Source organism: Gracilinanus agilis, chromosome 4 (assembly GCF_016433145.1).
Source record: "Gracilinanus agilis isolate LMUSP501 chromosome 4, AgileGrace, whole genome shotgun sequence".
In the NCBI taxonomy this organism is placed as follows: Eukaryota; Metazoa; Chordata; class Mammalia; order Didelphimorphia; family Didelphidae; genus Gracilinanus; species Gracilinanus agilis.
This window is the reverse complement of record NC_058133.1, coordinates 426,625,889-426,640,793: the sequence shown is the minus strand read 5'-3', so window position 1 is coordinate 426,640,793 and position 14,905 is coordinate 426,625,889. Positions and strand designations below refer to the sequence as shown.

The 14,905-nt window shown below is 34.1% G+C and overlaps 1 protein-coding gene across 1 annotated transcript in view; it reads left to right on the top strand.

Annotated features, from left to right (window-relative positions):
* The window catches only part of PRKN (parkin RBR E3 ubiquitin protein ligase), a 1,541,099-nt gene that overhangs the window by 300,055 nt on the left and 1,226,139 nt on the right, over window positions 1-14,905 (top strand). The window contains exon 5 of the mRNA XM_044675477.1: window positions 6,303-6,421. Coding sequence (XP_044531412.1) covers window positions 6,303-6,421 — 119 coding nt within the window. The remainder of the gene's footprint in view (window positions 1-6,302; window positions 6,422-14,905) is intronic.

The window sequence follows — 14,905 nt, the reverse complement described above, 5'->3', positions numbered from 1 at the left end:
AATTTATTTGTGTTTTTATTTGGGTGTTTTGCTTTTATATGAGTACTTTCTTATAACAATGACCAATACAGAAATATAGGTCTTACAATTTAGGAAAACACGTGGAAAATTGTTATTACGTGTGGGAAAATTTTTTTTAAAGTTCATACTTTAGGTAAAAAAAACTCTTGTCCTAGTAAGAGTTTAAGTGATCGTTCGTTGATTTATTTTATCCCTTTCTTGTTATCAATAAGCAGAAATTCCTTGAATATTTATCCTTTGGGGTTTATACACACATGTATGATGTACATATATACACAAACATATGAATATATTATGCATTACACTTTAAATTTTCACTTCTATTTTTTCCATTAAATGCCATGCAAACTACATGTAAAGTTTCATTTAACGTTAATTTTTAAAAATTTTAAGATCCAAGTTCTCTCCCTCCTTTGACTTTCTTTCAGAGACTCACTGAAAAGGGAAGCAATATGATATTGAATATACAGTGCATAAGATTTTTATCTCACCTGATTCCAAAAGTATGTGAGGTGATTTTTAGATTAAAATGTCACAATGACAAACATAAAACTAAAACTAAACATAAAGGCATCTGAGGGAAGAATTATTTTCAATTCAGTTAAATTCTATAAGTATTCATTAAGTAACCACTCTGTACAAAACATTTAGTTGAATAATAAGTATATGAATACAAAATGGAAATCAGTATTGCTTTTAAGGAGCTTCCCTTCTGCTTGTTAAAAAGAAGGAGCTAGAACATGTTCATAGATGAAAGAAATGCAATTGATTAGAGTTGGGGCCACCTAAAATAGGGAGTGTGAGGAAGGATTTCACAGAAGTGTTAGCAATGGATTTGAGTCTTAGAGGAAATTTGAAGGAAGCTAAGACTTCCAAGTAGAGTAGTAGATGTCTTTATGCAATTGAGTTGAATACATTATAACATAGAGGCAATAAACTTGGTTCAAAGATTTCTAGTAATTAAAATTTAAAAATAAACCTATCAGGTTACTTTGTCTTTATGTGTAAAAACAATAAGGCAAGTGTGGGGTTAAAAACTCAAGTTCTAGGCCTTCTCCCATTACTTTTTAGTTTTATGACCTTGGGTATAGCAACCTAATTTTTAAAAGCACTTAAATATTTATTTGGTAAAGTTAGTTTCTTCATCTTAAAAATGGGAATAATAGTATTTGCACTAGTGTTCAAGATTATTGTGTTATTTAAAAGTAATTGCATGTATAATCAAAGTATTTTGTAATTGTAAAATTATGAATTGCGCAGATTATATCATATATTTAAACGTATTATATATGACATATATATATATATTTTAATAGTAACAGCAATAGTAATAATCCTCTACCTGAAGTACCTCATTGTTGCTAAAACTGATTATATGTTCTTAAAATTTTTACTAATTGAGTGCTCTTTCTGTTAGGTATGTTAGCTGTAAAGATTTCAAGAATGGACCTTGGGATAGACTATTTCCTTATTTGCTTTCTCTTTTTTTAAGCCCTTACATTCCATTTTAGTAACAACTCTGAGACAGGAGAGCAACAGCTAGGCAAACAGGCTTAGGTGACTTGCCCAGGGTGATACATCCAGGAAGTGTCTGAGGGTCACATCTAAATCCAGGTCCTCCTGACACCAGGTCTAGTTCTCTATTCACTTAGGCACCTACCTGCCTTTATTTCCCTATTTTCTGATGATCATCTTTGTCAACTCTGAAAGTTTATTCCTACAAGAATAGAGAGGAGTTGCTATTTAAGTCAGTGGGTACAGTGCTCACAATGTTTAAATTACCAGGTGATTTTCTTTTTTGTTTTTTATTTTCTAAAAATGAATAGAAAAACCTACCAATCAAAATTTTTATTTGTCACTAGGTTCCTAACCTGACCCTGAGAATTATCTTGAATTAATCAAAAAGGTTATCTGCATGACTTATTTGCCTATCCCTAGCTTTCTACTAGAAAAAGAAATGTCTAAATTCATGTATTTTGGCTTTAAGCCTAGTAATTTATTTCTAACTTGCTGTTTCAGATCCTCCACACTCTCTAGGTTTTTCTTGCCAGAGGAGGAGGTTTTGCTAATGCTTTCAAAATAAGTAACAAAAAATGAAGTAGCGACAGCAATGAAATATCAACAGTTTCACCACTTGATAAAACATAATTGTGTTGAAATATCCATAAAAATTGGTGACTCCTCTCCAAAATTGAGAATTAAAGCATGTTCACTGAAGGCAAGATCAGTATGTAGGCTGCTAATAGTCGTTCAAAAGAGGTTGTAGTCCTTATAGGCAATCATGTGGGAAGTGTTTCCTGTATGGCATTGTCTTGGGCAATCCTAAAGGAAGTAAAGTATTGGCCATTCTACTTTACTGGAGAAATTAAATTGTCTAGCTAAACTCCACAAAATATGATGGCCCAGTGGACATCGGTTGCCATGAGAGCTCTTCTTCTGTGCTAATTTAATTATTTTAGAGTATTTTTACTTGTTGGTAAATTGTCAGGATCAGTCTTTTCTTTCACTAACATTAAGTGATGCTAAGTATTTTATATTGACTTGCGCCCCCCCCCCGTTTTCCCCTATAATTCATGTTTTTCTCCCCTTTCAGAAAAATATCTTTATGAAGCTGAGATTATATATTATAAATTTAAATTAATTCAAAATATGGTTCTTCTGTACTTTTTAAGGGGCATTTTCATTATGTGTAACTAGATATGAGTCATGATTTTAATCTCTTGTGGGGCAGGCTTTGAACAATAATTCAAATCACCTAACCTACCAGACTATCTAGTTCGTGATGATAACTAGATTAATTGAATCTCTTACAGTGAGTCTGTTATTGTAGTTCACTAATATAATAATGGAATGCAAATGTTGAGTATTGATAAATAGGCAAAGAGAAGCGTTTAAGAGCATCAAAGAGGAAAAAAATATTCAAAATGCTAACGAGAATCACATAGTGTGCTGAACTGAACACAATTCCTTCATATCCCTTTTGGCATTTCCATTCATAGTTAATGAAAGAGAGTTATAAGCTTAGGTTTGAAAAGCAGGACCTTAGCCTGCAGAGTAAGTAGTATTAATGGGAATCTTCTAGCCTAAAAGAACTTTGGGATGATAAGAAGTCGGATAACCGTCTACCCTCTCATTGGAGATGTGTCTCTTCCAGCCTGTCCGTCTGTCCTTTACTTGCATCCTCACCCAGCAATATAAAGGAGTCGAACTGAAAATGAGAGTCCCAAGAGGTATCCTCCAAGGCTCTTTGCCTAACTCCCTTTCATGAGAAAGTTCATATGACTAGCTATTTCAAGCTAATGGTTTGAAATTTGCAGTAGCCAGGAATGGCCTGACCTTGAGCTTCCTCACACTGACTATTAATCTCCAACTTGGCGCTCACTCTGGAAAGCAATCTATAATAGATTGTATGTCATCCTGTATGCTTCCAGGGCACATACATTGGCACTTGGTAATTCCTGAATAACTTTCTCAAGGACTTTAGTAGGAGGTTATAATCTGTTGAAATGGAAGAATTTCCCAGCCTTTCAAATCTTGGCTAGGTATATCATTAGCAGAAACAATATTGCAGACATTGCTACATCCCTCTGGCAGAGCAAAGTGCCATTTGGGTCCCTGCAATTTCAGAGATGTTTCTTTTAATATTGTAAAATGCTCTAAAAAAGGTTCTTTCAATAATGTTAGTGTCTCTGGAGCCAGTCAGTCCTCTTTTGAAAGAATTTCCTTTCTTTCCTTTTTCCTGCCTAACCTTTGCAGAAGGTTATGAAAATAGTAAAATTTGCTTTGTCTGTTGGTGTTTTAATGGCAATGGCTCCTCCTTCCCATTTCAATCTCATAGAAGCATCCTCATTAAAAACATTGCCATTTATCTGACCTCTGAGGTCTTGGCTGATGCAAATTCTGTCTTTGGGAAATTACAAAGGGGAATGTTACTGAAATTTCTGCAGTGTGAATGGATGGCATTTTCTCTTTGCGTGTTGGCTTGACTCGTGGAGGCATAAATCAAGCAGGAGAAAATATCTTGCACGTAACTATGGAATGTGTTGATTCCTTCTGCCAGTTGAGACAAGCAAACTTGAATGTCTTGAATGTTAAGACACTTGTAGTATGCTATGCAGTAGTACTAAAAACAGCATGTTTTTTTTTCTTGGGTTTTTTTTTTTGGTATGTGTGTATCTCTGAGTTTGGAGTAGGGGGAGATGTTGTAGGCTGGACCTAAATGAGGCAAATTCAGGCTTAAAATTGGTATCAAATTAAATATTCATAGAATATTTCATCTAGCAGTTAGGAAAAGGATAAGAGTATTTCTTTAGCAAGGACATAGGATTATTTAGTTGTGCAGAGCTTCCCTGACTGTGCTGTCTTGTCAGAAGGCTAAGGAAGGAGCTGCTAACTCTCCCTACAGTGACTTTTGTATTTAGACTATCAGAAGCTCTGACAGTTGTTTCAGTCTTAGTCCTTTGGGTTATGTCTGAAAGACAATTTTAATTTTTTTAAAGAAAAAATATAGCTTAGCTAGTGTTGGTAAGGCCTCAGAATATTATTCCTACTACATGGTATATATGAGTGTGTATGTGTGTGTGCATGTTCATGTATTATATGTGTGTGTGTATATATATATATATATATCTTCTCTTTCTCACTGTATATAATAGGTAATTGTGGATGAATAAAGTATACCACAATCTTGCAGATAATAAAACCCATAAAATTATTTACACAAATTAGACAAAACTAATTTCTTAATGTTACTTGTTAATATTTATTAATAAAGTTGACTATAAAACTTTTTTAAACTTTACATTAAACACCTACCACATCTCAGGTATTATGCAAGAAATGCATTGGGGAGACAGAAATGAAGAAAAGAGTATCCCTACTCTTAAATAGCATAGAGGCTTCTTTTGTGGGAGATGTGACAAATACTAAATGCAAATTAGAATATTGTTAGTGCAGAGAAGAGGAATAAAGTATCAAGAGATATATGATGAGGGATAGTTCTTTTTTGTCTGGATACATCATGGAATATTATAACGTCACATTCAAGTAAAATGGGATTTCAGCAAGTAAAAATGGAAGGAGGGTTTTTATTTAAGGTATGAGAAATGATTATCCAAAATCACATTTTTAAATTAATTCAACTAATGGAACAATGCAATGCCATCTATCCTTTTCTTTTTGTTTTTTTTAAACTAATTTTGAAATGCATTATTTTAATTAGACCAATATCATGTGCTCATTTAGAACTCAGAAGTTCTAATCACATTTATCAGAAGATTTATCACTTCTGAATAATGATGATGGTGATAATTATAATAAGCTTATAAATCGTCATGTATTGTGTTACATTTTATTTCTTAAGTAACTCTAAAATCTTGTCATCCTAAATTCCCAAATGACTATATTTTTTGCATCACATATATACCTAGTAAAGTCAAATCCATCATAGAAGAGACATAGAAAAGGTTTCAGTCATTTTTCTATAATTCCTTTGCTGTTATAGATATGATTCTCTACTCTGCCTGCTCCCTATCATATCATCTAAGATAGAAATGCCCTGGTATGCTTATACATTTCTATTTCACTCTTCAATTTTGATCCTAGAGATAACCATAATTTCATGGATTTTTTTTTATTTAGAGAAGGCTTCAGAAATGTACATTGTTTATTCATTTTATTAGGCATTCCTGCTGACTGGGATAAGCTCATCATATTTCTTATATCACTTTATGCTGGTCTGTGGTCATGGTGCCTGAAATTTGTCAGGAAAAACAGCATTGTTTATTCACAATTTTTACCCTGAGAAGTGGGGTTCACTTTCCCCTAAAGATAAGATTTGAGAAGGAAAAGTGTGGACCAATTAAAACTAAGAGCAAGGCCATGAACTAGAAATCAAGATTTGTGGGATGCTTAACCCACTGCCTCAGAATTTACTAGCCTAGGCTAAAACATCAATAAAAGGCAATGCATTTAATTCTAGTTTCTTGAAATGCACTTGGCCAGTTATCTTTACTGTTTTACAGGTTTCTAGTTTCCTGGGTATGTCATCTGGCTGCTGCCAAAAAAAACGGAGAAATAGGTTTTACTCTTTTAACCACAGAACTTGATTTTCTGTATTTATTTGATGTTTACTTTCTGGGATATGTCTCTAACATGTGTTTTCAATCATACATGAGGAATAAGCTTTGTAATTTGCCTCTATCAAATTTCCTAAAGAAAGTCTCCCATCTTAATTTGAATTTATTATAGATTGGACATTTTCTCTGATTTCTTTCCAATAGGTACCCCCACTTACAACAGCTTCTATGTTTTCTGCAAAGGACGTTGTCAAGGTGTTCAGCCAGGAAAACTCAGGGTAAGATGCAGCACCTGTAAACAGGCAACGTTGATCTTGGACCAGGTAAGGAAAGGCAGTATCCAAAAGGATACTGTCTAGAAAATCACTATAAATTTTCTCTTGGAGTTTCTTTTTATTGTTTATCACTTTATCATAGGTCACTGGCAACCAAAAACATAACTCTTTATTATATTCAACTTTACTTAAAGTTTTACCTAATAGACAGTGTCAACCTTTTGGAAATCTTGCCATTTAGAATTATAAGAAGTATAATTAGATATATCTTTTCTGTTTCTCAAAGTGGTAGCAAATAACATGCAAGTGTTGTTTTTCCTTAAATATTTTTGAGTAATGAATTAGATATATAAGGACATATAAAGCCCCAGGTAGAAGGAAGGAATCAAAGAAATAAAAATCATATATTAAATACTTACTATGTATCAGACCCTGTGCTAAGGGATGGAGAGACAAAAAAAAAAAAAAAGCCTGTCCTCAAATAGCTTACATTCTCATAAGAGAAGCCTACACTTAAAATGAAATGGTGAACAGGGAGGGGTGTTTTTCACTGGAAAGTCACAAGAATGTTGAATGTAACCAAGGACAATTAATATTTATTTTACAGTAAGGATAATGTTGGTTTTACTATTTTCTCCAGAGCTAAGGCTGGAAAGGAGAAGGTACACATGTGATATTATTTCTTCTGTTATTGCAGATGGACAATTGGTGGTTAAGTATGAGTTTGAGATAGATTGTGGAAAATGTTCACCAATTAAGAACAGAAGCACGATTTAGAGCAGCAGAAGCTGAAGAGCTGGTGGGAAATAAGGAAGCATGTCATGAAGATGGCCAGAGAGCAGCAGGAAAGGTGTTTGGCTTGAATTGGGCTAGTTTTGGAGAAATAAAAAAGGGAAATAATATTTTTCTCAGAGAGAACAAAAATAAGGCTGTCTAGGCAATAACACTTATGGAATAGAATATTCATGGAGGAGAGGAATGAAAAATAAACTTGAAGCAATCGATCATGGCTAAAGAATGAAAATATTCAAATTATTTTGTGCCTTTCCCAAAATATGAATTTCCCTCCCAATGCAGAGGAATGCCATTGTTAACTTGGAAAATACCAAAATTCCATGTGTCTAGAAAGCCACTCTTTTAATCAGAAGGAAAGAAAAGATTCATATATTTGGTCACCCAACAGAATTATATTTAAAGTCATACAATAGCAATTTCTCCCTGGGAGAAAACACAACTCTTAATACCAACTCCAAAGAGATACTGAACCTGAGAGTCTCTTCATACCTTTTGGGAAGCCTACAAAGACTAACCATAAATAGGTGTGTAAACCTCCTAACATTCAGCAGCTATAGTATTAGGAAACAGTTAGCTGTAACAAATTAAAGGCAAAGGTCAAACTCAGGAGCTGGGCTTCCAGAGAAGAAACTTTCAACCAATAGAGAAGCTTCCAAAACAAAAAGGTGCTTAACATTCAAATCAAAATAGGTGTGCTTAGTACTGGGTTTTTCTCAAAAGTAAAGGTAAACCAAGTCATCTAGAAATTCATGTTGACACCATTAAAGGTTTTTGAATGGGAAGATGACATATACAGCAATTATTAAGGAAGATCATGCTGTCAGCGTACATTGTACGTAGAATAGATTTGACAAGAGAACAAATATAGGAAAAGATTGGTTAGGAGAATATTATAATAACCCAAATGCAAGATCATGGAGATCTAAACAGTAGTAGCAGAAGTAGAAGTAGAAATTACAGATAGATAAAAAGTCCTGATGAGGTCAGAAATAGCAGGGCAATTATTCATGGCATGTAGGGAAAATTGGTATTTCTAAGATGTTTCTACCACACCCATCTAACAAGGAAGAATAATGGCATCATGGAGGTCCAAAAGCCAATTCCATAGTTTTCAGAATACATTTTTTTCAGGAAATAAAGTAACCTTTTTAGAAAACTTAGTTTAACACCTCAAGTATGATAACAGGAGGCTGAATGAGAGAGATGGTTAGTTAGGTTGGCTCAAAATACCTGGAATGTCTATTGCCAAGATAGAGTAAAAAACACTTAGAGCCCACCAACCAACCTACAAAGATCCACAGAGGAACAAAAATACCTTAAAACAAATACTGGATTGGCAGAACCAACAGAAGAGGTGGTAAAGCAGTGCTCTGGCCCAGAACTATGTGGAGAGACAGCAAGGAGAACTCATTTCAGTGGGTTTCAAGGAAAGAATGTTAGACAAGCTTCAGTGGAACTCAGACTCAACATAGTACAAGTGGCTGCAAAAAACATAGCCTGCATAGGCTAACCTCAGCAGGGTAAGAGTAGAAGCCAAGCAATACAGAACAAGCAACAGTGAGAGAAAAATAGCCCTGAATAGTCGGGCCAGAAAAGAGGCCAGTTGTGACCAAGCACAGGCAGCAGTGGGAGGAACTCAGCTCAACGAGTTCCAGCCTCAGCAGGACTGGATAAAGCCTAATTCAAAACAACTGAACTCAACCTCCACAAAGCAGGTCAACCAGGCTGCCTCTGAAGAGGGCTCAATCTGAGACTCAGACAGCTGAGTAAACCCCAGGCATAGTACAATTGTGGGACACTATTCCCTCTACCCCAGGAACAGAGCTAAGCTTCAGCATGTAAATAAAATCAAGGGAAAAAATAAGCCCAAAATGAGCAAAAGACAGAGACAATCTCAATACTAGAAAACTATCTCAACAAGAGAGATAATCAAAATACAAGCTCAGAAGAGGACTGCATTACAAAAATGACGCCTCAAAGGAAAATGTGAAAGGATGTCAAGACCAAAATGAACCCTTGGAAGAGGTCCAAAAAGGGGTAGAAAAACTAATAGTAAGAAACTTAAAACAAAAATTAGAAAAAAATGATAGAAAAAATCAACAATTTAGGGGAAAAATTACTGAAGAAAATGGTTCCCAAAAAATAAATAAATACAATTCCTCAAATAGGAAAATATCTCTAAAGGAAAGGAAGTATAAATCTTGAAAGGAAAAAAAAATAGCTCCCTAAAATAAGAATTGGACAAATAGAAAAGCTGATGAGACAACAGGAAACAATAAAACAAATTCAAAATAATGAACAAAAAGAGGAAAATTTGAACTCTCAGAAAAAACAATTGATCTGGGAAATAGATATAGGAGAGATACTATATGAATCATTGGATTGCTTGAATGTCATGATCAAAAGAAGAACCTGGATACCATATTGAAAAACATTATCAGGGAAACTACCTTGATGTTCTTGTAGAAGAGAGGAAAATAGAAATTGAAAGAGTACACTGATCACTTCTTATAAGAAATCCTAATTTTAACAATCCTAAGATTATTATAGCCAAATTCCAGAAATCTGAAGCCAATGAGAAAATACTATGAAAATTCAGAATATTATAAATTATTTTATTATATAAATTTATAAATTACATTGTGTATAATTTATAAATTTATAAACATATTTATAAATTTATAAATATTATAAAATTCAAATATTATAGAACCATAGTCACTATTAGACTGGACTTAAAAGGTTCTACATTAAAGGCTCAGAAGTCATGGAATATGATATTCTGTAAGGAAAAGCACCTTGGCCTATAATAAAAAATTGCCTACCTAAAGAAACTGAGCATAATATTCCAGGGGGAAAAATGGACATTTAAAGAAATGGAAGAATTCCAGACATTCCTGACCAAATGACCAGAGTTAAAAAGAAAATTCAGTGACCAAATTCAACACTCAAGAGAAGCATTAAAAAGGAAACAGAAAAAACTCAAGGGAATCAGTGAAGTTAAACTAATCCCTGAATGGGAAAATAGTAACTGGAATACTTGATATTTCTATGGTAAAAAAGATATCTAAAGTACTTAATTCTATTTAAAGTAATCTAAGAAAGCAATGGGGTGAAGCAGTTTACATTACTAATAAGAAGGTGATAACTAAGATTTTTAAGATAGCTATGTTATCTTAGTAATAACTTGAAGTATCCAAGATACCTAAAGTGCTTAGAATGCTTAAGGTACTGATGATATAATATTATATAATAATAATATGAAGATAAGAATATTATAACAATTAAGACAATGAATAAAAGCATATATAGAGAGAGCAGGAAGTTAGTTGAATATAAGAGCATCGTATTAAAAAAATCAAGGGATAAGAAAGGGGATTACACTGAAAAACGAGAAAAGGAGGAAAAAAATCACAATAAATTATCTTACATGAGGAGGTATGTAAGAATCAATACAGTTGAAGGGAATATGGAGGATGGCAGGCAATGATTGAACTTTACTCTCTTTGGAACTGGCATGAAGTAGGAATAACATCCACACTCAATTAGGTATAGAAACCTGTCTTACCCAATGGGGAAGAAAGAAGGAGAGGAAGAGCAAAAAAGATGGGGCAACCTGGCTAGACTAGGTAAAGGATACCTAAGATCTGTAGGTAATTTAGTAATTTTAATAGGATATTAAAGATGATGACAATTATAACACCAATGCTTATTATTATAGCTATAATTTATACAGTACTTTAAGGAATGCACACACTTTACCAATAATATCTCATTTGATCCTAATAACAGTACTCAGATATAGGTGCTATTATAATCCTCATTTTATAGTGGAGGAGGCAAACAGAAGTAAGTGACTTGCTAATGGTCACACAGCTAATAAGTATTTGAGGCTGGACTTGAACTCATGTTTTCTTGACTTTGAGTCCAACACTTTAGTCACCATATTCTCTCACTATGAAATGCTCTAAGAATTTGGTCAGAGATTTTCTTTACTTGTGTTGTGTTTGTTTGTTTTTCTAAGGGATCATTTTAAAACATTCTAATAGGCTTAAAAGGTAATCAGAGATAATGGAAGTTCAGTCCTCTTATTACATATTTATGTAATAGCTAATTCTAACACAGAAATGTATGTCGAATATCACTGGTACATCAGAAATGGCAGTGTGCCATTTATTATTATGAATATTATTATATGATAACACAGTTATAAGTATATACACATGTGGGAAGCCAATAAGAGATTAGATAAAAATCTGAGACCCCTCTTTTGACCCCTTTTATGATCCATACCTTTTCTTATTGGAAAAACATTATAGACTTATTGAAAAGCTTTGAGTCCTTAATCAGACCAGCAGCTACTGAGTTAACAATTTCTCTCCTTGATAATTAAGAAGCCTGAACTCTAAAAAATATTACTTAGATAAGACTGGAGCCGGACTTTATCTGACCAGGTGCAGTCCTGTAAATCAAGGCAGGACGCAATTAGTAAAAATCTCCATGAAATATGTTTCTGCTCCCAGAATTAACCCCCTACTAATTGGTGGTTGGAATTTGATCCTTGTCCTTGTACCGATCTCTCTACTTTTTAGACTTTAATGGGTTGTGTATGATTTGTAACCGCCTCACAGCTGTGACTCTTTCTTTGTGTTCTTTGTTTGAAACCAGTATGAAAATAAATCCCAAACTCCATGCTCCTGGAGCCAGAGCTGGAAGCATGAGGTAAAAGGCAACTCCCTTGTTCTGTCCTTATTTCCTTATCAACTAAACTGTCCTTATCAGATTATCAGATATGATAAAGAGATCTCCACATATACATATACACATATGTGTACATGTAGAGAGAGAAACTGACCAACAAACTAAGGGACAGACAAACAAAGTGAGTAGAAGAAGGACAGCAGGAGGAGGGTGTTTTTGCATACCCGACCCTCTGTATATACTTTTTAAACTGTAGTTTCCAGACAACTGTGTGTAAGTGCCACTGAACAGTACAGACTCTGGCCTGAGCTCATATATAATCTGGTTTGAGTTTAGGATATTTTTGCCATTTTTTCATGACTCTGTGCCTTTTCATTAAGTATCTGTTATGCCTAGAATGCTCTCCATCCTAATCTCTGTCTCCTGGCTTGCCTCAATTTCTTTAAGACTCAACTCAAATTGACTTTTTGAAAAGATGCCTTTCCTAGTCCCCTTCATAATAGTGCTTTACCTCTGATATGACCACTACCTTCCCTTTATCTATCTTGAATATATATAAATTTTGGGTGTTTTCTCCTCCTCCTTTAAAATATGAGCACTTGGTGTAGAGATATTCTTCTTTCCTTTCTTTATATCTTTAGAGCTTAGTTCATTCCCTAGTATATAGCAGAAGCTCAATAAATGCTTCTTGCCTTGATGATTTCCCATCTGCCTCAAGCTATCTTCTTTCCACTCCACATTTCACTAGTGGTAGGATATTTAGCAGATCCCTTATATAGGTGGAGCTTTTTTTCCCTTTAAAGATATTGTGATGATTTTCTAGACTTGACTGGCTCAGAGGAATGAGATTAACTTATTGCCATCACCCTTATCACTTATATATGAACTAGCCATGAAGAGCTCAAATAGCTAGAGGTTCTCTCTCAAGTCTGGCTGGTATGTAAATGTGATTAACATAGGCAAAGGAGCTGTTTTCAATTGAATCAACAAGAGGTATCTATCCTGAAACCCTGTCCTCATTGAATATCATTCTTCTGCTATGAATCATTTTGTTCCACCATTGAACCTAAACTACTAACAGACTGGTGTGACTTGGGGCTAGTCCAGAGCTTCCTGTGAGGCTCTGTTTTCTCTTTATAATTCAGCATGCTAGGTGTGTAACTTCCTGACCAAAATTTGTGCTGGGTAATGCAAAGTGGTAAATAGCAAAGTTCAATCACAGACTTCCGAGAGATGTAATCCAGAGAGGACATCAGATATGCAAAAGGACATTTCCACCTACTCTTCAACAAAAGTAACAATAATAATAATAAATTTATTATAAAACAATGCTACATACATATTTATATTATATACAATTTTATATGATTTATAAATGCTATACAGTGGATATCATGAGAAAGATCATGTTTAAAAATGCAGTACATGTTTTAATGTTGTTGTAAAAGAGCATTTTAATCTCTCTGGTGTTGGAAGAAAAGTACCACACCTTCCCTTCTATTATTCTTAAATACTATTAGACAGTTATAGTGTTACACAATAGCATTTCCATATGTGAAATTAGGCATTGTGGCCTTGCAGAATGAGGGCTATATTTGCGCCAAAGTTCAAATCATGTCTCTTTTATTTATTATTGATATTACCGTGGGCAAGTCATTTTTGTTCTCATGTTCTTAGTCTCCTTATCTATAAAAGAAAGAACTGAGCTATATTTTTCCTAAGGTGCCTTCCAGCTATAAATTGTATGATTATAATAAGGTACCAGAGCTCTGAGAATGTATGAATATTGCATTACTAATTTTGACTCATTTCATTTTGCATCATTCAGATATTGGGAAGTAGAGAGAAATGGCAGTGTTAGAGGAGGGGCAGTATTTTTTAATTTTAGAAAATTTTATAAGTAGTTAGGCAGCTAGATGACACAGTGGATAGAGCACTAGACTTAGACTCACTCTAATCTTCATAAATTCAAATATCACTTCAAAAAAGCTCTGTGACCCTGGGAAAATCACTTAACTATGTTTGTCTCAGATTCTTTACCTATAAAGTGAGCTGGGGAAGGAAAAGGAAAACCATTCTAATATTTTTGCCCAGAAAATCCTGTATGGGGTCATGAAATCAGACACAAATGGAAAATTACTGAAGTTAATTTTTCTCATTACAAACCTTCTGCAAAAGAAGGAAGTAAAGTGTGTTTTAGGAAAAATATTAGCATCCCCTAATTTAAACCAACAAAAAGATTTACACCAACCATGCAAACGTTGTGAAGCTTATAAATGAAGCTTTGTTTCCCTGTATCTCACAAACTTTAAATATAAAGTTCAACTGGCCTGTTTCTACTGTCCTTATTCATCTTGAAAGAAGAGGAATGTGTGAAGATGGGAATATGTGGTGCACTGACTTGATTCAGAAAATGTTTTAAGCAAGCAAAATATTAGAGGGGTCATTAGCTAGGACCCTTAGTCCAAAGCATTTAAAACTTCGGTCATGGCTGATTTATATTCAGCTTACTGCCGTATGTGATCGTTTGAAGTGTTTCACGTGTTCATCTAGGCTGCTTAGCTTTGTCAGAGCATGATGCTAATTGAGGTGAAGGTGGAGATTTCAATTTCTTTATAAGCAGAACATAGCTCTGTTTTGTTAACCACCACAGGCTGCCCTGATATAGTCAATAGTCCGTCTTCCCTTCATTATTCTCTCGTTCAGCCAACAAATGTTCGGTGTCTATACTGTGTAAAGCATCATGCTATGTATCCTAGAGAGATACAGAGGTGAATAAGACATTGTTTCTACCTTCAAGGAGCTTATTTATGGTCTATCAGGTAAAGTGAAACAAAAAAAAATAATTCAAGGTAGGATATTAAAATTTTAATGAGCTATTATATTAATACAGGGTCAGAAAGAAAAACTAGCTAAGGTGGAATATTAACTCAGTGGAACTCATCAATTTGGACAATTAAAATAGAAGTAACTTCCAAATATTGTCAAAAAGTATCTATGCATAAATGAATAAATGACAGCAGCTTTTTTTAAAAG